The 25001-nt window shown below is 39.4% G+C and overlaps 2 protein-coding genes across 4 annotated transcripts; both read left to right on the forward strand.

Annotated features, from left to right (window-relative positions):
- The first annotated feature begins 1698 nt into the window (after window positions 1-1698).
- LOC111323409 (outer dynein arm-docking complex subunit 2) lies at window positions 1699-20988 on the forward strand. Of its 2 annotated transcripts, none has more exons than XM_088745757.1 (28): window positions 1699-1801; window positions 2435-2700; window positions 3210-3273; window positions 3915-4020; window positions 4699-4912; window positions 5467-5497; window positions 5622-5694; window positions 8264-8514; window positions 9224-9357; window positions 10415-10549; window positions 10691-10759; window positions 11960-12080; window positions 12206-12268; window positions 12675-12821; window positions 13097-13169; window positions 13421-13557; window positions 14128-14349; window positions 14794-14904; window positions 15982-16136; window positions 16678-16738; window positions 17003-17184; window positions 17702-17765; window positions 18039-18089; window positions 18377-18454; window positions 19138-19248; window positions 19817-19860; window positions 20325-20502; window positions 20612-20988. In XM_088745757.1, exons 2-28 carry the CDS (start codon window positions 2456-2458, stop codon window positions 20723-20725), a joined length of 3234 nt encoding a protein of 1077 aa, XP_088601883.1. In that variant the 5' UTR covers window positions 1699-1801; window positions 2435-2455; the 3' UTR covers window positions 20726-20988. The 2 variants fall into 2 exon arrangements, with proteins under 2 accessions (XP_088601883.1, XP_022782472.2); XM_022926737.2 differs by having other exon boundaries at window positions 1744-1847.
- Window positions 20989-22150: 1162 nt separating this feature from the next.
- LOC111323394 (mitotic spindle assembly checkpoint protein MAD2A) lies at window positions 22151-24788 on the forward strand. 2 transcript variants are annotated; one of them, XM_088745759.1, is made up of 6 exons: window positions 22151-22276; window positions 22357-22372; window positions 23055-23185; window positions 23640-23775; window positions 24386-24492; window positions 24576-24788. In XM_088745759.1, exons 1-6 carry the CDS (start codon window positions 22201-22203, stop codon window positions 24614-24616), a joined length of 507 nt encoding a protein of 168 aa, XP_088601885.1. In that variant the 5' UTR covers window positions 22151-22200; the 3' UTR covers window positions 24617-24788. The 2 variants fall into 2 exon arrangements, with proteins under 2 accessions (XP_088601885.1, XP_022782454.1); XM_022926719.2 differs by having other exon boundaries at window positions 22167-22276; window positions 24607-24788.
- Window positions 24789-25001: the final 213 nt, after the last annotated feature.

The raw sequence follows: 25001 nt of genomic DNA on the forward strand, positions 1-25001 counted from the left end.
CTAATGTTCTGTCGATAAACAATTCAAACAACTAGAGAGTTTAAGCTGCTCTATCTTCTTTAGATCGGCTCAACCCAGCACTTCTTTATCACTATGACGACCATGACGTCAATGGAAGTAAGCAAAATTTGCACGTGCACTATTAACCATGTACTCCGTTCGAAACAAATTGCCGTATATGTATGGTGTAACGATCTTGAGGCAATTTAAACATAAGCTGCTTTCTTTTTTTTTAGCTACAGTCAACGTTACGACCTCACTTGCTGCAAACTCAACCTTCAATGGAAGTAAGCAAATCTTGCACGTGCACTCTTAGCTCTGTACTCCGTAAGATAAAAATTACCGTGTTACGTATGGTGTAACAATAAAGTCTGGCCAATACTGACAAACCAAGTGTATAAGAGATTGCTATTTTGAATGTATTTAAACTAAGCTTTTCTCGTCTCGCAGACAAGAATACGGCGACCTCTTATGCCGGAAACTCAACCGTAAATGGTAGTAAGTAAATCCTCTCCACTGTCTTGACAACCAGTCCAACCTGAATTAAACGCATAACGTGACACTAAATTCTAACACTTGCAGACTATAGAAAATTTTGTTTAAAACTAAATATGCTGGGATACTAACACTGTTTTCAGTGTCTTCTTGTAGCTTTCTTCAAAGTTACGTAATGAATGAGATCAACGAACTATACGCTAAACAGGAATGAACATTATTTTTGTTTCTTAGCCTCGGTTAACAGCACCAGTGTCTTCCATAACTCTACAGTAAATGGATCAAACCTACCGATTGGTCAAAGTAAATGAAAATCCACTAATTTTTGGGTTGAGGGATCTCAGATCTTCAAACAAATCTTCGTGTTTACATCAATGATCGACACGAATATCAAATTGTGGAACCTGAAATTTTCGCAGATTTGTAATGCTATGTAGCTTATCTATTATGCCTTATAAAGACTACGAGTCATAGTTTATGACCTCGTGAACTGTTGATATAATCAAAGAAATATAAGCTGTGGTGAAGAGTGCTTTTTTTTAGGGCAAAAAAGCGACTGTCGCCATCTACCAATTTGAAGAACCCGTTAATCTCACTATATCCTCAATAAATATAGACAACAAATAAACCTGTGGAAGACCCTTAACTGCAGATTTTTTCCTATGAATTTATCCCATTATGCTGATTGAGGACTGGAAACAGGCTGTTGATAGTAAGCAACTGTTACCAGTACTATCTACAGAGATGGGTAAGGCCTTCAGTCGATTCTCTCAGCCACTCACTGACGGTAAAGAAACTAGAGGCTTATGGATTTGTAGGAAGATCACTTAACCTTATGCGATCGTTTTTTGCGGACAGACTAAACCGAGTGAAAATGTGTGATGCTACTAGCGACTGGATAAATATGGAACGGGGATGCCCTCAAGGATCGTCTTTCGGTCCCTCACTATGGAACATCTACCAGAACGATATATCAGCTCGTGTCAAAGACGTAAATTTAACAATGTATGCTGATGACCATCAAATGTACGTCAAAGGAAGGGAACTTGAAATAGTACGATGCAGAATTTCCACGATCAACTGACTGAAATAAATTTTACCTTGTGTTGAGGTAAAATGAATGCAGAAATGGCCTATTTCATTACGGGGCATGGTAGGAAAGTCACGTGTTCGTAACGCAACGCTTCGAACTGCAACTCGCGCGAAATTGGAAACCAGCGGTTACCACCATTAGAGTTTGTGCAGTGTGTTTGGTTACTATGGAAATGAAGGTCGTGCTGGAAATAAAGTCCGTAAGGCAAAACAGGTGATCGTCCTAAAAACGTTTAATATTTTATGATAGAAGGCTAAAGGTAGGTTTGAATAATTGAATTAGTTGGAAGGTGATAGTTTGCAGTTTGTTTCCTTCCATTGAATTGCGTTTTTGCTCAATGTTATCAGAGGGAAAAGATCATTCAACCAAGAGTCCTATATTGTTGTTGTATCGTATTTATGATCTCATGAAATTTGTAATGAAAAGTTTAAGATTTGTTATTTCACGGTAATTTCTGTGGGAAGAAGAATTGAAAATGGGCAGCCGATTGCCTTTTTTATCTGGCGAACGGTATTAAGGAACTCAAAATTTGACATTATGTCAGCCCAAACCAGACCAACACATGTTTCGCGTTGGTCAAATTTTCCCTCCGTGGCCTCTGATCTTGTGCTCGCGTAACATCTTTAATGCCCAAGCTTAATACTCATGTGCTCTATGCGGAACTATCAACAGCTGAAAAATTGGCTATGCGTTTTACAATCCCCTGGATCATTGTCGTTTTCGTTGATCGTAAACATTTCTTGTCATGTACACGAACAAGGTACCCAACATTGACGCTTGAGAGGACAACAAAATAATGTGTGTAAAACATTGCCGAGGTCAATTTTCTGCGTTCGTCTCTTTCAGCCTTGTGTTCATGTTACAGCTATGGGTGCCACAATCTCCAGCCGCATCGATGGCACTTCTGTCAGTGAATACGGCAAAGGAAAGTTGGAATTTACGCCTCAGAATGAAGCTTTGTTGAATGACATTGTGAAGCAGGTGGAGAGTCTTGTGAGTTCTTATCCTCGCGAGGCAGAGACGATTCTAAAAGAACCTTTTAAATGGCACAGTACCCTTAATCCTGACAACTTTGGAGAGTTGAATTTTGGATCAATGGGATTCCAAATAACGTATGTTAACTAACCTTTTGACTCCTAACAATGATTAGCCTCTTAATTCTCCTTACAATATCACCACTGGATCAAACATTAAGGTCAAGAGAATAAAAAAAATAATCAGGAATTCAAGAAGCTCTTGATTGTTAAACAAATTCTCCTTGTCAGCTCATAAGGAAATGTATAAAGAACAGTATGGAGAATATGCATATTGTGTTAGGGTGTATAGGGTTCATCTCATTTGGTGTAAAATTTGGGACATGTTGTGATGAAATGTTAAAAATTGTGCATGATATGGGGGATATCCTAAATTGTCTGACAGACGATTATAGTTTTTGTCTGGGTCAAGAATGTCAGGGGTTCAATCAGTGGATGAGTCTGTCTGTTTTGGTACAGACCTTAAGCTCTTCAAATAGGTTACAGTAGAATGGTGCCAAGTTTTTAAGGAAAAATACATGTGCACACTTAGAAACATTTTTTGGAAAAAGTCAATTAATTAGAACATGTTGATTGCTTTATTATAGTGGTAGTGATGTAAAATCTGAGGCTAAAACTCCAAATGGAGAGCATCTGCTGTCTATGGACAAGGTATTCAAATAATTGATATTTGCCTAAATAAATTATTTTATTTCAATATCGCTGGGTTTGCATTGCATTGTATTGAAGCTCTGATTTCCACAGGTGACCTGTTGAAGTTAGGTAAATTGACAGTAGAAAAATATTTTTCCAAATTGCTTAAATCTTTGAGTCTGAAAGAGTCAACTTTGTGTTCAAAGGTACCTGTAATCCTGGATTCTTTAAGGAGAAACATACCGTGCATTGACCCTGGAAAATGTTTTTCACCGATTTTAATGGCTGCACTCTGCTTTTAGCAATAACTTCTCCTTAACTGATGCACATATACCACGATTCAATTTGTCTCCGTATGTCTTGTTCCATAATTTCCCTTCACAGGGGTGACATTTACTTAGACAAAATTTTCCCATGTAATAGCGGTATCATGGCTCAACACTAACTTTTCAACTTACTAGCCAAGTGGCTAGTGGCAACTAAGATGTTAAGACAATTTCAGTTTGTTTACTACCCAAACTGGCTAGTGGAAATTAAAAACCATTGGCCAAAGCTGAATTTCTACTAGTCAGTGGCTTAATTACGCCACCATTAGCGTCAAGCCCCGCAGCATATAAAGTACATTCTTGACAATAAATGACAACAAATTTTTTATTTAGGAGGGTGAAAATTTTATCCTGAAAGTGTGGACATTCGAGCAGATTGGCAGTGTCCTAAAAGCTGCAGGAGACAGGAAATGCCAAGAAGCTCAAGCTTGCCTTGAAGGTACCAATAGCATGATTTGTATATTTTCTTAACTTTGCAAAGAACACATTGAGGAACTGTCAAGGAAACTTAGCAAAAGGCTGGAAATGGATGAGGAACATGTCAGTCAAAGTAGCAATACTACTACTCAATTCTACTATTTATTTATTTATTTTATTTATTTACAAGATTTGCCAACAGGCAGGGACTCCGCGACAGCTTTGCGCCAATCACTGCGGGCCCAGTAAACCACCCATCCCACCCCAGGGGAGGACATTCATCACACAGTAATCTCGTGCATGGGAAATTAATGTCTCCTACCCCTAACCCTGCAGGAGACGGGACCTCCATTTATTCGTCCCTATCCGAGAAGACTAGAATATCTAACCGTTTCTTGATATTATAGAAAGGCAGCATATTCTTCTCAATTATTTTAAGACCTTGAGTGTTGGTCTGGCCGGGGCTCGAACCCTTGACCTTCCGCACGACAGTCCAGTGCTCTATCCATTGAGCTAACCGGGAGGCCCTTGTTGCGGTTACTATGGTATCCACAATAAGCTATCACCGGATAGTCCACTTGACTAGAGAACAGAGATTTTTCACAATGATCAGTTTCACCACTTAAATTAAACTATACTATAAAACTTTCTTCCTTTGTACATTTTGTGTCCTGAATGCAATGCTGTTATTTTTCTTCAGAAAACCAAGATCCTATGGCAAATGTGATGGGTGCTGCCTATGCAGCTGTTAGCAGCAGTGACAGACCCTTACTGAAGGCTCTTGCTGATCTGAGTAAAGCACGAGAGCAGTCTTCCGAAAATGTGGAAGAACAAGAGGCCAGGTTCACTCTATCACTGCTCATCAGTGAAATGGATAAACAGCTTCTGGAAGCATCTCATAAAACAATTGCCAAGTATGTTTCCTGAGCATACAGTGTATGAGTTATGCAGTGATAAATATGTCTACTCTACAGATATTTCCTGGGGGAGACGTATTGGCCTAATGTTAGTGCGCCAGACTAAGTTATGCAGTGATAAATATGTTTACTGTTCATGTATTTCCAGGGGGATATGTATTGGCCTAATGTTAGTGCACCAGACTGTGGGCCAAGAGGTCTGGGTCAATATGATATTTTCTTGGGCAAAACCCTTTTATTCTCCCAGTGCCTCTCTCCCCCCAGTATAGATGGTACTGGCAAATTGTCAGGGAAGCCTGATCAAATGCTGGGGTGGGGGGGAGGGGGGAACCTTGGTGATACTCCTAGTCGCTTCCTGCAAAGGAAAGCAACATAAACTCTGGCTGGATTAGCCACTTGGCTTGACTACAGACTTTGCCCAGACATGTATTTCCTGGCAAGTATATAGACGATTTCTAACGGGAAGCTATCCTTTCACCTTCCCTTTTTTAATATTTTTTGTGTGAGATATTCTTTTGTATATTTCTCATAACCGTGCATTTTTCTGGCAGAGAAGTGAGACTAAACCCAAGTGCTGTGCAGGTAACAATAAGCTGAAATTTTTTCCAAACGCATTGTCACTGATAATTTTTATTTTCATGCAACCTCAGAATTGAATATTTTTTCATTAGAAATATAATTTTGATTTTGTATCTGACATCCACAGGCTGAATATGAGCTTTTCAAATCCTTTGCTGGGGAGAAAGGCCAGTGCCTGGAGTATATTGAATGGACACTAGGTGAAGGCAATAATTGCTTTTTTTTTTTAACGGATAAGCAAACCGTTTAAACGTTTTTGTTACAGCGTTAAACGAATCCAAATTTTTTTAAACGGATGCAATTTTTTTTAAAGGCTGATAGTTTCGAAAGAAACTGTTTGGGGCTGCGTCGGTGGGAGTAACGAAATAATTTGGATATATCAACAAAGTTGAAATGGTAAATTGGCCACCGTACGCTCGAAACGTCAGCTTTTGTAATCATTACGGTGGCCAATTTACCATTTCAACTTTGTTGATATATCCATTTGTTGATATATCGAGCGTTAGCTCCGACGAAGGGCTAACGCTCGAAACGTCAGCTTTTGTAATCATTACGGTGGCCAAATTACCATTTCAACTTTGTTGATATATCCAAAGCAATTTTTTTTAAACGGATAAGCAAACCTCTTAAACGTTTTAGCTAAAGCATTTGATGGATACAAATTTTTTTAAACGGATAAGCAAACCATATAAACGCTTTCATGACCCGTTTAAACGGATTTAAAAGGATAGTAAACGGTTTCGCAGTTTAAACGGAAAGCGTTAGTGTCCGTTTTCCCATGCAGGGTCATAATTTACAGTATATTATACCAAAATAATGTCAAGTGGGAGATAGTTCATTTTCTTAAGAAATGAAAATTAAAAACCCTTTTCACCCCAAGAGCAGTGTGCATATTTTCCATATTCTGTTCTCCATCAATTTCCCAGGGTGCTGAAAAGAGGAATTTGTTTGATAGTCAAGGGTTTCTTTACTTGGTGATAATTTCCTTTACTCTCCTCCGAGGAGAAATGAAATGCGAGTCAATCTTAGGGGTAGGGTTGATACACATTATACATGTCATTCATTGGATAATGCAATTCAAGACTTTTTATTGGCTTAGCCATTATGGTATATGAACCAAATATACCATAATCTACAAATATGATAAGCGTACGCGTCAGCTTAAAATTAAAAGAGAGCTAAAAAATTTAAGATTTGTCTAATATCTTGGGGGCGTTTTTAATAAAACAATTATTCCACGAACGCTTGTTGGATATGAGATGATTGTAGCCAACTCGGCGCTACGCGCCTCGTTAGCTATCTATCATCTCATATCCAACGCACGCACGTGGAATAATTGTTAAATATGCGTTATTAAACAAGCGTGAGGGCAAGATGGCTGGATATTGAACGAATTCTTTTTTTTCCATTTTTATGGACCGAGACTAAGTCAAGGTCCATGAAAATGCAACTGAAAGAATGAGGCTAATATCCAGCCATCTTGACCGAACAAGCTTGGTTAATGAAGGATTTATTGCAAAATCATATTGAAAACAAAAACCTCATTAAAATTAACTTTCAACGCACTTTAAAACACGCCTACTACAAAACTAATGAATAAAGGCTGATAGTTTCTAAAGAAACTGTTTGGGGCTGCGTCGGTGGGGGTAACGAAATAATTTGGATATATCAACAAAGTTGAAATGGTAAATTGGCCACCGAAACAAAAGCTGACGTTTCGAGCGTTAGCCCTTCGTCGGACGAAGGGGCTAAACGCTTGAAACGTCAGCTTTTGTAATCGTTACGGTGGCCAATTTACCATTTCAACTTTGTTGATATATCCAAATTACTACAAAACTAGTTTCGTCCACAGACCTCTTCAGTTATACAACTGAAGAGGTCTGTGGAAGAAACTAGTTTTGTAGTAGGCGTGTTTTAAAGTGCGTTGAAAGTTAATTTTAATGAGGTTTTTGTTTTTAATATGATGATGAATGATACTTTCTTAGCTTCGACAATCAAAATTTCGCAAAAATATATTGCAAAAAGATTTTGCTTTATTAAGAATTAAGAATGACTTGTTTACTTTGAGAGCCGGGAGAGAAAGCCAACTGTGTTTGTAGCACAACAAACTCATAAGAGTCGTTTCTGTTTTATTTGTTTTGACTATCTTCAGCCACTTTTTGCATTTCCATCGCCGAAATTGTTCAAGAATTACGAACTTAGTTCTAATTCTATTTTTTTCATGCACGGGATCAATATGGGCAATCCTGGGCGGGCATGATGGCCCATGTTCGGAAGCGAAACGGAAAATCAAACAGACACGTTTATTCCAACACGGAAAACTGTAGACTCACGGTTAACGACAACGACCGTTAAACAAACCGCTTGTCCATAAAACTAAAACTCTTGCAACTCTTCTGTAAGAAATTAAAAAGGTTCGCGCGATTTGCTTACGATGTTTTTAACCTACGTAATCACAAAGCACGCGTACGCGAGTCGCGCGCGCACGAGTTCGTTGACGTCTTCTTAACAGCCCATCTTGCCCAATCGGGTGGCCAATCAAAACACAGGATTCGCTTCATCTTGCCCACTGGCGCTGCGAGCGATGTAATAAAACACGGTCGTGGTGTATACTTGATCCACTCAATTATTTACACATAAAATTGAAAATTACTCAAGTAATATTAGAACCACACTCTTGCAATATTATTGAAGGTCAACGTCACTGAAAGGGCTTGACATTTGATACACAAAGACAAAAAGTGAATACAGTCACATTTATTTCACCAGATCACCAGTTCAGTAATGGCTGCCATGCCCCGCCATGGCAGCAGGTTCATGGTGACATCAGCTACCTTGACATCAAGCCGTTTGATAATGACAAATTGACTATCACTGCCAACACTGCCGGTTACTTTCTAAACAAAGGCTTGACACAGGAGGGGCAGGTGAACTTTGAAAGAGTGGGAGATGTGTATCCCACACTTGTGGCACTCCTGAAAGCAAAAAGTCCCCAGTTTGCCACTGCTATCGAGAAGAAGGTAGTTTTCAATGTGCTTGTTAAACTGATACAATTATTTTTTTCACAAATAAGATATATTTAAGCTCACCAGTAATCGCCGCTACCATCATTGGCTTTGTTTGGAAGCTCGGCATATTAACTGCGCCCGCGCTCCTTTAAATCGTGATGACGGCGGCTTACTACCTGATGTCTATTTACACCTCGTCAGCAAAAAGGGCAGCTAATTAGTGAGCATTTAAAAGGGCCTCTTGTTGCAACGATCAGATGACCCCTGATGAAGGCACTAGACAGGAGTGTCGAAACGTTGGGTCAATGAATTATGATTTCGGTTGTATTTATTAAATCTTTAAAGCAGAGTAGCATCAAACTATGTCTGATAAATTATTATAAATCCTCAAATGACTGTATGGGCCCTTCTTTCAAATTTACTGTAGGATAAGATAGTGAATTCTTATTTAAGGCGGGCGCTTAATTGGTCGTGCAAATGAACCATTAATCTTGTAAGCATCAGCACTTGTCTGAAAAAAAAAAAAAAAAAAAAAGAAAGGAAAGCAGGGAAGGGATGGATGGGTGCAGATAGTTAAGGTGGAAGGCATAATATTTCAAATGTAAGCTGAAGGTACAGGAACTTATTCCAAGGGACGCTTATTTCTAAGGAATCACTAAATCAAGGATTATTGGTACTTTTATCTCTTTTGAGCAATCAAACTGTTGTTTAATGTTTGTAGGAGTTTGCGTATTATGGTTCCTCTGAAGAGAAGCAAGACAGAGTTGAGCAGATTGATAAACCTGCCAAGGACGAGGAACCCAATGGATCAGCTGCTGAAGAAGCTGTTGATGTAGAAACTAAGAATCAAATAAAGTAAGCTGTGAAAATTTACCATATACATAAATCCAGTGCTGTTCAGTCAGCCTCTCCACATTCATAGCCACCTCGTGTCGCTATCTATTATAAGGGGTTACGATGATTTCCCACATTTCTTCTGCCTTTGCGTTGAGTCTTGTTGTCGCTTCTTTGCAGTACATTTTATTTTGATTTCGAATTCTCGAGTTTCTTTTTTGAAGCTCAAAGCCTGTGAAAATTTTTCTGTAAAGCGAGGGTCTTAGAGTGGCGTAGAGCTATTATGTATCGTTCAGAAATGAAGATTAAGTCCAGAGTTAATTGGATATTGGTGCCCCTTTTCCAGCCATTGACTTCAACTCTGTTAGAGAAAAAGTGAAGAAAATCTTACGTACACGGCAAACGCGAAACAGGTTACTTTCACGTAGAAACGGCAAAGTGCAACTGGCAAACGTAGAAAAATAGCGGGAAAAACAAGGTCACGTGGTCACTCTTGTCGTTCACATCTCACATAAACGCGGTGCTAAATCTCTCTTTTATTAGCGCCGTAGGACGCGGGTTTCTCTGTCCATGGGACAGTGGCGGATCCAGGGGGGGAGGGGCCGGGGGGGTTCCGGACCCCCCCCCTCTAACAGACCTGATGCTTACAACTTTGAAATTGAAATTCTTACATTGACAGGATCGTATATCACTTTTTAACTAGCTGATCTTTTTAATGAATCCAAGTAAACGGTAAGCGACCAAGGAATTATAAAGTGCAACCGTGACTGGTGGGAGGGGGTGTGGGGGAGAAGTAATTTACCTCAAAAGAGTCCAACAGTCCTTTCTGAACCAAAGTTTGGACCCCCCAATCAAAAATTATTGGATCCGCCCCTGTGGGAAGATGGGAGACAAGTGCTAAATCCCTTCCAGACCTTTCGCGGGCTCTCGTTACTCAAGGCCTCATACATGTATTTTCCCGCGGGCATGCGCGTCCGATATACAATACCATAAGGGAGAGACAGACTGAAGCCGAGAGAATAAATCGTAGTTGCTAACAAATTGAGATGTGCATTCATTTTTTTTTTTCTGATTTCAGCGCTGCAACAAAGACGAAAGCCACTAAAACATCGCAGAAAAAGAAAGGAACGAAAGGCGCAAAAACATACGAGACTTCACCGCGCTGGAAAAACATTAACGTTGAATTTGGAGCTGATCTTGTCGGAAATGATCTGTAAGTGTACGTCTCGGTTGAATTTAAAGTTTTGGTTAATTGCCATTCTATGTGTTGAGTTGACACATGTTGATACGTATTTTAAAGATTTTTATCCGTTCAATCACGAATAACTTATTCGGGATATTATTCTGATTATAGGAAAAAGGGTCAGCAGAAGGGGAAAAGCACTCCAGACAAGAAACCATCGTCCAGGCTCACCAAGAGCAGGTTACATTATTACCCTATAAATCAAAAACTATTATTGGCAAAATTCTCGAACGTGATTGGTTATCACCAGCCCTATTCAAGCACTCATAGCACAGTGTTCGCGTCATGTGCGCACCATGTGCACGCGCTGTTATCGTACATTTTACCGAGTTACCTGGTTTTTTTTAAATTATTATTATTAGTAGTATGAAAACGTATTACCGATGGCTAGTGTGTTTTTCAAATTGTGTCATAGTGTTGTTTAATTGGCAACAAGACTTCGTATCGTCCAACGTAATCAACAAATCACTGGTGTGATCACAGACCGAATTGGATTCCACTCAGTCCTACATGTATTATAATAACTTTTTGTAATTTCAGAGCTGAACAAAGAGTTTCCAGTAATCTGATTGGTCGAGCGGTTCCTTATATGACGCTATATAAACCGCTCCGCGCGGTTTATATAAAATGTTAATCTAAAATATTAATAAATGTTACTAAAATGTTATGATTTTAGAAATTTCTCTGTTGTTCAGCTCTGAAATTATACAAAAACAATTATTCGCCTCAGGTTCGATGAATATTGTCGAATAATCCCCTCGACTTCGTCTCGGGGATTATTCGACGATATTCACCTCGCCTTCGGCGAATAATTGTTAATTAGATAGCAATATTATAATTGCCTTTAAATGCATCAGTGGCTTAGCATCACAGTTCCTATGCTAAAAGTTCAGTAAAAGAAAGGATAAACACAATTATGCAACAAGGATTAAAGAAGATCTTCACATTATTAAATATCGAACGGCAAGTGGCCAACGTACATTCTTATACAGAGCAGCTAAGATTTGGAACTCTTTAGACACTTCTTTAAAATCTAATGTAAATATCGCTACTTTTACAAAGAAGTTCAAGTCTATCTTGATATAGAAATTTATTGATGAATGATAAAATTGAAAGTTGAAGTTGAAAGTTGATTGAAAGATGATCATTTTTTTATGTATGTATTTGTGAATTTTTCAGTTTTTGTAAATTGGCATTGAAAAACCACTTGTTGGAATGTCAATAAAGTTTGTGTAGAATTGTATATCATTATCATCGTCGACATTATCATTGTCATTATCAACTTCATAATCATCGACCTTTGTCATCAATATCAGTAGGATTCTTTCAACATCTCCGAATGTAAAATTTATGAACCCCACAAATTCTTTTGTTCCATAGAGATGCGGGCAAGAACACACGGGTATCAATGCGTTCACAGATGAAAGGTGACATGGAGGAGGACTTCAGTGAAAGCTCGTCTGAAAGTGAGGAGGAAGAAGAGAGCCAAGACAGAAGACAAGTATGTGAACTTTTTATTAGAGCTGGAATCCGTTAGGAGAAGACAATCTCAGTTTTAGAGCCAGGAGCAAGCTGTAGAATGCACCTGCTGATAATGTTCTCTTTTTCTACATTTTTGCTTCCTAGGAGTCAAACGCAGATTTGCCATCAGAATACTGGCAGATTCAGAAGCTTGTCAAGTATTTAAAAGTATGTAAACATTCATGTGCTTTTACTTTTAAAGCGCTTAGGATCTCTATTCCCACTAGAAAAACACCACTCTGATCGACATTTGAATTCATAGCACCCTTAGCGTCGACGTGTTGAAACGGATATCGTGAGAGGGTGGATACTGGGATTCGTCGCGTGGACATTGCTTAAAAGAAGCGTTTTGCTTGATGAAGGTATCCACTGAAGGACTGGCTTCGGACACATCTCCTTCCCTTCGCATGCTAAGGCTGGGTATCCTTAGGGGCCATGCTCCTCTAACCCACGCTCTTGTGAGCATTTTCAATCGATCTTCGAAATATATTCTACGATCTTTGCTTCATTTATAAAGCTTGCGCGATGCTTTCAACTATCAGATCACAACCTTCAATTGATCACTTCATTGCAGAGTGGTAACCAGACCGCTACTATCATTGCACTGTGTGCTATGAGGGACTTCAACCTTCAACAAGAGACTTGCCAGCTGGCCATCAGAGATGTCGGTGGGCTGGAAGTGCTAATAAACCTGCTGGAAACTAATGAAATCAAATGCAAGGTGATAAACCCAATCCGTGATACCATTCTCTTAATTTCAACGTACCTTTAAAGCTTAAAATGTTCGTTAGTTAGGTAGAAGGTGTAACTAAACCTAGTGTCCTTCACAAGTTATTCCTTCCTAGTGTTCCTTCCAGCGCAGATGAATGGATATGTATGGGACTCCGCCAGCGCACTAATTAGTAGAGGCTTCTATGAGACTCGGCTAGTGCCCTTATGCATAGAGGCTTCTTTGTGAATATTAGGTGCTTGATTCTCTCTTCTTGTATCTTGTAGATTGGATCTTTGAAGATTTTACGAGAGATCTCAAGAAATTCCCTCATCCGAAAGGCGATCGCTGACTTGGGAGGTAAAAAAGAGTCCTTTATTCCAGTTAGACTTGAAAGATGTTGGGTGGTAGTTATATTCCTATAGGGTTGCTACGTTGTGGAACAGCCTTTCCCATGAACTCCTATCAACAGTTTTGCGGCTAACATACCAAACGTGGATCTAAAATTCTCTAGTATCTAGCAATAGCAGGCGAAAATAACTCTCATTGTAGGATACCGACTATGTTGTCCACTTTATAAATTAAACAGCACGATGGTCTCGTTTTTTAAGGTTTGCAGACTATGGTCAAACTACTTCAAGGCTTCAACGACGAACTTAAATGTTTAGCTGCTGAGACTATCGCGCATGTGGCGAGGTTCAGGAGAGCGAGGCGCACTGTCAGGCAATATGGCGGCATACGAAAATTGGTATGTTAATAAACTTTTACACCGTAACATCAGAATCCTTATTCTTATTACTCATCTCTGTACGTATCCTTCTGTACTGACAAGGAGAATTCTTCTAACAATTCTTCTACTAGTTATGTGAAAAGCACAAAAACTGACCGTTTTGGAAAGTTTGTAACGAACAAGTTTGCCACTTATTTAAAGCAAAATGTATAAAAATCCATTATTTATTATTGTATTTTGTAAGCTTACTTCCATGTATACAATTTGCTGACTATACCTGTAATTCAGATTTTCTGCAAGGGGTATAAATAAACAAGCAAACAAACAAACAAACAAACAAACAAACAAACATCAAAGCTTCCCAGGTTGGCGATCTTTTCCTTTATTCTCATGATCTATGTGAATGATTCAGCCGTATCACTGGGCTTAAATGGTTAAGGGAAAAAGATTCTGAAGCACTATTAGGTTTTAGCGAAGTCAGATGTCTGTAAGGTTCCACGCTTTTTTGAGGTAGCTTCGGTATTTTTCCAACAGAAACAAGCCATTTGAACGCTTCTGTTCTCGAGATATATCGTATTTGATTGACAGGTGTCACTGCTAGATTGTGGAACCCTTGTGAATGCATCAGATCTCGAAGCTGACGTTGCGCGATGTGGAGCGCTCGCTCTGTGGAGCTGCAGTAAGAGTACCAAAAACAAGCAGGCCATCCGAAAGGCAGGGGGGATTCCTTTACTGGCCAGACTGCTCAAGTCTAGCAACGAAGCCATGCTTATCCCTGTCGTGGGAACTCTACAGGAATGTGCTTCTGAGGTTGGTTTAAAATAATGAAGCAGAAGTAGCTTCAATGTCAAAAGAGAACAATTTCAATGGAGTGTCGAAAGTAATCCGGGATTGGTTGATTGTTGCTTTTCTTCGTCCCGTGATTGGTCCATAAAACTCGTGCCACTTTCTCAACCAATCAGGAGCAAAGCAATCACGACTTGGTCGCCAGCGTTTTCCTGCGCTTTTGACAGTTTGGTTGATTTCACTTTGAATTCTCATTGGCTCTTAAGATATTTTTTTTTCTTCCGATTGGCTGTGGTAATTTTTTCGGTTTTTGTTTTACGACACTCAATCGAAACGCGCTCTATCGTCTTTAATTTTTCCGTTTCGTTGGTTTTGGATAATAAATGATGTTCTCCCTTGCATCTCGCGGGGCTGCACACAGATGATAGTTTTTTATTCAAATGAACCGGTTTGGTCGTTTCTTGTCAGGCTAGCTACAGACTTGCTATCCGCACCGAAGGAATGATCGGAGATCTTGTCAGAAACTTGAAGAGCGAAAATCAAGAGCTTCAGATGCATTGTGCTAGCGCCATCTTCAAGGTAAGAAAATAACCGTGTGACATTTGATATGTCTGACTGCTTTTTGTGACATTTGATATCCTTGACATACACTGCGTGAGACGTAACATTCTTGACTTTGCTCCTTGACTATACTCTGTGAGATGTGACATATTTGACTATTTCTTGTGACATGTGACATCCTTGTGGTTTTGGCCTTGATTTTGTGACACTCGATCGAAATGCGTTCAGATCCCAGTAGCGAGTGCAGTGCTTTTATATACTCAACTTTGTACGAATAACTAACAATTATTCACCAAAGAGGAGGTGAACAATTGTCTTGTACCACACAGAAATCGAATTTAACTCTTTATGCACGATGTTTTCCCTTCTGCTGCGCGGAGGTGAGCAGTGCTTGCCAATCTTTTCCAATCTAGCTAATCAGCTGCACGAAAAGCACTATTTACCTGTGCGATATATATATCTTATTAACCAGGCGCGAGGGCCGTACTGGGAGAATATCGGCCCGAGGGCTTGACAGTACGGACCGAGCGCAGAAAAAAAGACAAAAAAGACCGAGGGCCGATATTCTTCCAGTACGGTCCCGAGCAAGCTTGGTTAATAAGAGATTTATTAGACGACTGAAGTTCAAAGGGACACAAGTGCGGTATCATTCAGGACCATTCGGGACAGTGCCCCGCCCAATACTGAGAGAATAGTGACCGGCAATAGAGCATTTTGATTGGTTGATTTTAGTTATTGGCCCTCTGACTGCCCGAGTCGTGTAATAAATACTTACAGTGTTTAATAGTATATACACACTCAGTGATCTTGGCGTTTCAAGCAATCTGATTGGTTCGCTATCTCGGGCTAATCAACAATGTACACCTCCGAGCGAGTGGATAATGTGAAAAACAAAATGGCGGACATAAACTCGCTTTTCGCTAAAGTTTCAGACGCAGAAATTGCCTTTAAATGGCTTCCTTTTAATTTTGTCGAGATCACTTCTTGTGTATATACTAAAACAATTATTCTTTTCAATGGCTTTCGGGAATATTTAGCCACTATTCACCTCGATTTCAAAGAATAATTGTTGACTATTCATATATTTGTTTTCAGTGTGCCGAGGATGACGAGACCCGTGAGCTTGTTCGAAAGTATGGAGGCCTGGACCCACTGGTATCTTTATCGTTTAATGTTGAGAATAAAGAATTACTGGCAGCTGCCACAGGAGCCATTTGGAAATGTTCCATCAGTCGAGAGAATGTAACAAGGTAAAGAAAAATAAAACCCAGCGGCCTCTCCTCCGTGGGATCTTGTTTTCAAAAAGGAAGTTTTTGTTAGTGTTTGGAACACGTTATCTTAAATTAAGTGTGAATAAATCGATTCAACTATAATGCTGGCTTGACAGCCAAGGGTACTTATGATACGTCAGTATTTCGAGTAATAGCTTTAGTTTTCGTGAGGTGTAATGCTGAAGAAAACTTATGGTGTAAATTGAAGTATTGGCTTATTTTGAAAGAAGTAGTCATTGCCATCACGCCAGCCTTGCGGTTAAACTGGTCCCTTTGTCAGAAGCTTAAGGCAACAATAATATCTGAGAGGATTTTGTTAAAGATAAATTTCTTCAGTTCTTTCTGTGGCTTTAAGCTTAAAAGCTTTAACCGGTTGTCGCTTTTCTTATAAAACTCAAGCCTTTCCTTAACTTGCAATCAAGGTAGGAAACCTATTTCGTTAGTTCAATAAGTACAGGGTTTGCAGGTATCACAAAGTATTTCAGTATCAGTTGATATCATTGCCTTTTATTCTCAACAGATTTCAAGAACTAAAAGCTATCGAGCAGTTGGTGTCATTGTTAACAGAACAACCTGAGGAAGTAAGTGATTACTAGATCGTTATGCATATTCTCCATACTGTTCTTTATACATTTCCTAAGGTGTTGACAAAGAGAATTTGTTTAACAATCAAGAGTTTCTGTAGTTGGTGATCATCATCTTAATTCTTGTGACCTTCATGTGTGATTCAGGGGTGATCTTGTTAGGAGAAATTAGATGTTAGTCACTCTTAGTGATTAAAGAGTTAAGTGACCTGCCATATTAGGATACTGTCGCTGAGATATCATTTGTCCTGTAATGTGTAGGTTTTAATCAACGTCGTGGGAGCCTTGGGCGAGTGTGCCAAAGTTCCCGCAAACAGAGCAACCATCCGGAAAGCTGGTGGAATACCTTCTCTGGTGAATCTGCTGACCAGTACAAACCAGGCTCTCTTGGTCAACGTTACCAATGCTGTAGGAGCCTGTGCGACCGAGCCTGATAACATGGCGTGAGTATCGGTGCTTCCTTGTTTTTCGTTTTAAGCTATCCATTCTAGTGAAGACACAGCTCAACTGGGATGGGGTGGAGAAGGGATAACTTGGCCCAGGTGGGAGTGGGTTGGGAGGGAGATTGGATGAAATCATTATTTTTTAATATAGCCCCTTGTCTGCTCGGCCTTTTAAAATACATGAATACTGAACGTTTGCTGAACGAGTATAAAATTTGTCCGTTACCACATTGTCACTTGTAGGGCATTAAGGCTCCTTTAGTTACTGTAATGTTATTCTAACTTGCCAACAGTTCCTTGGTTCTGCCTCCCCCTCGTTCACTTCAACCACAATTATCTTTTTCTTTCTACATATGTTCTTCTTTTGTGTTCTTTCCAAGACGCTCGTACTTTTCGAGACAAAGAATTAGAAAAACCTAGCTGTAGTTAATAGGCGTTCGATTCCCTTGTTGTTTGTTTGTTTTATTTTTTTTGTTTGCATTGGGTGGTATTTATATTTGAACTTTTCTCACTCCAGTATCATCGATCGTCTTGACGGAGTGCGTCTGTTGTGGTCACTGCTCAAGTCTAATAACCCCAAGGTTGGTTAACTTTCACTGTATGTTCCTCAAATGCGGGAACGTCTCGTCACACTCGAATACAGACTGTGCGGGTAAGAGCAGCGAGGGCGCAGAAAAAGCCAACAGAGGGAAGCTCAAAAAGAAATAAATAACGTAGGAAGTTCTTCACACGCAATGTTTGGCACGTACTGCCTTTTACAATAGAGTAGAGTGCGCGCGCAGCTTGATTGCTGTAGCTAAATAAGCTTTGGTAAACTTTTCACAAATAACTGTTATCATGCTCTGTTTATACAGGTGCAGTCGAGTGCAGCGTGGGCTATTTGCCCCTGTATTGAAAACGCTAAGGTAAGGGAAGGATCGATCTTAAGCTCTTTGGACTTTTCGGTCCAAAGCTTTAACACTGAGCAACAAAGAACTCGCTCGTGAGCGGCTTAGCCATTTCAAGGCTCATACGTGACAAGGGTCTCGCATAACACAAGTGCGTCGGGTGTGTAAAGGGGTAAAGATAAATTAAAGATTCTGGGTTCTGTCGTCAACAAAAATGTCTGCAGAACCAGCCACCATATTTTCTAATTATTTCAGTGTAACAGATTCCACCTTTTAATGTAAGCTCCATTGCTTTTACTTTTTAGGACGCTGGAGAAATGGTACGATCGTTTGTGGGAGGACTGGAACTGATTGTTAGCTTGCTGAAGTCTAACGACAGAGAGGTATCTCGATACGTGACTCCTTTAACCTTTTACATCCTGATATCGGTATGGATATTCTCCATACTGTTCTCTAAACATTTCCTTTGATACTAACAAGGGGAATTTGTTTAACAATCAAGAGCTTCTTTAATTGGTGATCATTGCCTTTTTTGTCGTGTCCTTCGTGTTTGAATCAGGGGTGATACTGCAAGGAGAAATAGTCACTCTTAAGGGGCAAAGTTCCAGACGCGATCAAAATCTAACTTTTCCTAACAATATCAATACATTATTTAGCTAAAGTGATGCAAATGAACAAAGCTATCGGCTGAATGGTGTCATATTGATATAACAAAAAATTCTCTTCACGATTTCCAACCAAGCCGGTGACTGTGTTAAGCATCCAAAGGAGAGAATTTCTACGCAGATATTAGTAGGTTAAGGGCTCTACCTACTCTACACCTCTTACCATACGGAATCGTTTCTTGATCAAAGTTAGAGCGGTGTAGTTGGCTATTACGAGGTTCGTGGTAGTGTGTTTCAGGCGCCCAATTTGTGGCGACACGGCAGGGTGAAAGGGGAAGAAAAACAAAGGTGGATGGGGGACCCGAGAGTCGTATCTCCGTTGACCGAGGTGCTGGCACAGGTTAGACTGGAGAATTGCAGGAAGATGATGGTGTTCTTAATTTTCTATTTCACCCTTACAGGTTTTGGCTAGTGTTTGCGCAGCCATTGCCAACATAGCAAAAGATGAAGAAAACCTTGCAGTCATCACAGATCATGGTGTGGTACCCATGCTTGCAAAACTGGCGACGACGGTGAGATGTGATGCAATAAACTGTTTGAACTTGTTTATCGATCGAGTTTACTCTCTGGCTTGAGAATTTTGCGATCCGAGTGAGCGTAAAAATACTAACAGTAATGTACGTGGGGAATTTTAGACAGTGGTTAGTGTTCATAGACATGTAACTAGTTTAGAACCGTGTTCAGTTGGGTGTCGTAAAATGAAAACCAAAATTATCCCTACAGCCAATCAGCGGAAAGGAACACTGCACAACGGACCAATGTGAATTAAGAGTAGTAAGCAAGCTGCTCAAAGCGCGGGAAAACGCGTGCGACGAAGTCGTGATTGGTTTTGGTTTTGAATCTGATTGGTTGAGAGGATGGTGGGAGTTTTCTGGACCAATCACAAACCGTAGAAAAGTAAAAGCAATGAAATCCTTGATTTCTTTAGAAACTTTAATGAAAATTTATCATACTCAACAAATGTTAAACGTGATAACGTTTCGCTGTAGGGGAACCATATTTTCTCGAGGTTATGATGCTAAACTCAGTTGTGAATCACTTAAACAGGGATTTCAATATTGTCCTTTATGTTGATTTCAGACCGATGATCGTCTACGTCAGTACCTAGCCGAATCAATTGCCAGGTAAGTGCGACTTTTAAGAAGAATAGCATTTTTGTTGACTTGTGGCCAAGATCAAAATAAGCTTAAGGCAATGGTCTAAACACCCAAGGGAGATGCACCAGTAAAACAGACAGATAATTAGATAGAGCACCCTCTTTGGGCAAATGACATATGCCTGTGGATTTTAAGATCTTGAGTAGTCTTAAGTTTCTTACTGGTCACGCCGCTGTGCAGCAATCACCGCTGACTGGTTGTTTGAGGTCATAGATTGGCGCGTGAAAGAGACCCGGTGACGAGGTTCTCTATCAGATGGCCTACTGACGTAACCTGAGGGGCCATAGAAAAGTAGTGCACGGGCACAGAGGGTGACTTACATTTTCTCAGACGAAGGAAAATCTATTAGAACGATATGAGTGCAAACAACAGCACAGCACATGTTTACTTTGATGACAGAACATTAACTGTTGATTTCCTGAACGTCTTAGATGTTGTACTTGGGGAAACAATCGAGTCGCCTTTGGTCAAGCAGGAGCTGTGCCCCCATTAGTGTACTACCTCAAGTCAAAGAACCCGGATGTACACAGGGCTACTGCGCGTGCGCTTCATCAGCTGTCCCGTGACCCAGATAATTGCATTTCTATGCATAACAGTGGCGTCGTTAAGGTATTATTTCATTTCATGATATTGCTTTTTTTTTTCTCCAAATTTCACCTTAAATGGACCGCGGTATTTATTTATGATCTTCTTTTATTCCTCGTCATTTTATTTTTAGTATCTTCTTGAAATGGTTGGTTCGTCCGACGAAGTTCTCCAGGAGGCTGCCGCTGGTTGCCTTGGCAACATCAGGAGACTTGCATTAGCCAATGAGAAGGCTCGATATAACTGATGAAGGTGGTCTGGGCAGCTTTGGTGGATGAATGATTATTTTCTTATTAAAAAAAAAAAAAGAAAACTCAAAGCTGTACTGTTGTAAAGGTCTTTCAGTCATAATTTCCTCGTAAAACCATCTTAGAAGCGATTATTTTGGTAAACTGTAATATAGAAATGGTACTGTGTCGAAGTTGTTGTACTTTCAGGTTAGGCGAGAGGAAAGTGATTTTGTTTCATTTTCGTTAAGACCAAACGTAAATAAAATATTTATTTCCTATAGGAACATATTTGTGTTTTTTAGTCAATAGTTGTTTTCTAGTTATTTCGGGGAACATTGAGGGTCGAGGGGAGTTAGTAAGGGGAAGGGAAGAAAATTGGTGAGTACTGTTCACCCTAAGGAATGGCACGTGAAACGTTCTCCTCCAATCAGGTAACGTATTTGAACTGGAGGTATAGCAGGCGTTATACCTCCAAGTATACGCGGGCGTTAAATTTGAAATTACACCTCTAGTACGCCCCAAAATGTACCTCTCTCTCGTCTCATTAGCACTACTTATAGGATATCAGAGAAAGAGAAATTAGAAATAATTAAAACCTCCTCGTCGATATTCCTTAGATGAATGGTAAATTGACTTGACATTCCCTCCCTGTTTATCCATTTACTGTATTTTGAAACATTTGCGTCAAATTTGGGGTCCTTTTCCTGCTATTTGTTTCCTGGCAGTTGAGGGAGCGAAAGAAGTCTTCCGCGCATTGTTTCTGTAGATTCACAGAATAAGTAATCCTAAGAATGAAAAGCTAACCGAAAACTAAGTTTGTTTTTTCCTGAAAACACGCATGCAAACAAAGGAATTCTTACGTATGATGCACGATCCTCGCAGTAGATAGCGCTATTTATGCGAGGATCGTGCATCATACGTATCTAATACCGCAGTTCAAAATATATGAACTTCATATATTCATTGTATCTGATTTATCATCACGGGTTTTTTACGAATCAACTTAACGGCCTGCTCCCGGTTGGCTTGTTAGCTCAATTGGTAGAGCGCTGCACTAGTATCGCAAAGGTCAGTGGTTCGAATCCCGTATAGGCCTGATTTTTGTCAGGTCTGATTTTCGCTATTGCATAAATAGCGCTCTCTACTGCGAGGATCGTGCATCATACGTATCTAATACCGCAGTTCAAAATATATGAACTTCATATATTCATTGTATCCGAAGGAATTCTTATTGGAAATTTTCGCTGCTTTTAGTGAAGAACTTTGGCAATCCACGGAAAAAGATTACCTTTCGTTGAAATATTTTCCGAAAGTAATAAAATCTCCCTCGCTTACGGTCGAAAAAACTGTCCATTAATTTAGGAGAGATCCAGAGCAAAGAAAAAAGGAAATGACGTAGTAATAGCTTGAGTAACTAGTTCCAGACCTTCTCATTTCAGTCCCCAACTCTATTTTTCCCAGCTTGCCTTGTAGTCCTTGTTGATTTTGAAAAATGGCGGCGAACACAAAGCAAGCGAACAAGGCGATTACTTTGAAGGGAAGCGCTGAATTAGTCACGGAATTCTTTGGTAATGTTCTTTTCGCTTCCTTTTGATTTAGCACACTGTTACTCTGGAAAATAAAAATATTTTTTCACATTTCGTTACAGGTTACGGGATAAACAAGTGAGTTTCTCTGGCGTGTTTCTTATCGATCAACTTGTAGAGTGTTGTTGTTTGCTAGTTGACGTGTTTAAAATGTTGAGTGAAGACTTCACAAAGGACAAAATGACAAGTGTTTCGTTCATGTTTTGACTTTTTTAGTGTTTTACGATGAGCTAGACATTTTTCATGTAGCTAATTTAGGACATAAAAAGTGGATGTCGATTGGACACCTTAGTAAGTTTGATTTACTTCGTACTTCATTTGAAACTTACAAAACTACTATAATCTACTTATAGCAGTTTTGTACGTAAAAATTTGAATATATCAACAAAGTTGAAATGGTAAATTGGCCACCGTTACGATTATAAAAGCTGACGTTTCGAGCGTTAGCCCTTCGTCGGGGCGAATGGTAAGTACGTTGGCCATAATCGTAACGGTGGCCAATTTACCATTTCAACTTTGTTTATATATTCAAATTATAATCTACTTACACTATCAAGAATAATCACGGGAACTGTGTGGTATAAATATTTTGATAACCTTTTTTATTTGAGTGATTGCTGATAATAAGCTGTAAAATCTAGAGTACAGAGATTACTAACTCTTCATCGACTTACTTCCTTAGGATAAGCTTACAATTATTGTACATTTATATTGTTTCATAAGCTCTTGATTTACTCCTGGTCTTTTTTCCTTGCATTAGCATCTTGTATCAAAGAGGAATTTATCCGGCTGATTCTTTCAAGAGAGAGCAATTCTATGATTTGACCTTATTTGTATGTGTCAACAAAGATCTACAAGACTACCTGTCCAATGTACTAAAGCAGTTCAAAGGTAGGTATAAAACTGAAAAAGATATTTTTAATCATACCCATAGAAAGAAATTCAGTTGTGCAAAGAGGGGGGAGTGCTGAAGGCTATGCAGATTGTGGTGTTTCTTAATTAGCTGGAGACTCGTTACTGTCAAAGAGTGAGTGTGGTTGGAGGACGTCTTGTCTCAGAAAAATCTTAAAATTGAAGATGCGCTGTTATGTGAATTGGCTTAATTTGGAGCACTTTTTTATTAGAGCAAATTTTTTGTTTTGGAACATTTCCTTCCTCTGTCACTCTCTCTATTCCCCTGGTAATTTTTACACACACATTTCATTCTGATGGGAGAGCAAAACAGGGCAGTACAAAAGTCCCATCTGCTGACTTTGTGGCTGCCTTATTTCATTCTCCTACCTAAAGAAAAACATCTGAGAGCAGGTTGTCATTTAATCTGATTTTTGGCTTGTCTGTTATTCAGACTGGCTAGAGGACAATGCCCTGCAGCGGATTGTCATGGTCATAAGCGAGATAGACTCTGATGAAGTATTAGAGAGATGGCAGTTTGATATTCAATGTGAGAAGACTGAGCAGACAGAAAACAAGAAAGGAACTGGGTTTGTAAATGCCACATTGGATTGTTTCAATATTCTCTCTATTGCTACCTCATGGTTCTAGTGATACATACTGAACAATTACATTTTAGAGATTAAGATTCATAAAGAATGAATGTGCATGATTTCTGTAATTTTAGATTCCATATACTTATTCCAGACTCTTTGTTAGAGTAAACAAATAAAATAGTAGCCTCATGAGGCTTGGCAAGTGTTAAATGTTTCTTCAAACATGTCCACAGTTTTAAGTTGCCTACTTTATCTCCTGTCTCCAAAGTGAAAGAGTCTGGCTCGGGGTAAAGTTTGTGCATAAGTGGGTCATGGGCCTCGTGATGAGCACTGTGTGGAAGTTTTTGATGTTTTATCAGCCTGACCCACTGTTCTCGTATACAAAGCTGCCATGTAGGGCTCAGGCCTTTGAGTCCTGTCTTACGAGATTTGTTATTTTTTCTTTGTCTCCAAGATGGGCTACTTCTTAAGGCTGTGAAGCTCATCAACCCCAAAGTTTTAATCAAGACACAGTAGAGCTGAGTTAAAAGTTATTGAGACTACTACATTCAATATGTGAAAAGCATTTCTGTTAACATTAATTTTATATGTTTTTTTTTTAAAGTAAACCTCCTGCATCAAAAAGCAAGAAAGATATTCAAAGAGAAATGAGGGATGTTATTAGGCAAATTACAGCCAGTGTTACTTTCCTTCCCTTTCTTGAGAGGCAATGTAAGTGTTATTCATTTTTAGATTTGTGGCAATGCATTGCTTCAGGTGTGAAAATTATGCTAATAATCAACTGAAAACAATAGTTTGTTTGCTTGTTTCTTTTGTTATCTTCAGGTGCATTTGACCTACTGGCCTATACTAACAAAGATCAAGAGATTCCTGAAACTTGGGAAGAGTCGCAAGCAAGGATCATTGCAAATTCACAAGAAGTGCGATTAAGGTCCTTCTCAACAACTGTGCACAAAGTTGACACCATGGTATCTTACAAGGGAGAGGATTGATGTGTAAAAAGAAAAGGGAAATTGCTTGTCCAGCACACAACAGCTGTACCAAAGTACAGATGTGGAGAGGAATCCACAGTTATTCTACAATGAGTTATTTTAAGTTTTATCAAACTGCAAATTCCTCAGGAGGTTGAGCCCAATGTGACTAGTGCAACCTTTTTAAAAAAAAATTACCAAAAAAAGGGGAAAACAAGAGAGAATATCTCAAGGAAATTGCTCTTTCAA

The sequence above is a fragment of the Stylophora pistillata genome, chromosome 14, assembly GCF_964205215.1.
Source record: "Stylophora pistillata chromosome 14, jaStyPist1.2, whole genome shotgun sequence".
NCBI classification, from domain to species: Eukaryota; Metazoa; Cnidaria; class Anthozoa; order Scleractinia; family Pocilloporidae; genus Stylophora; species Stylophora pistillata.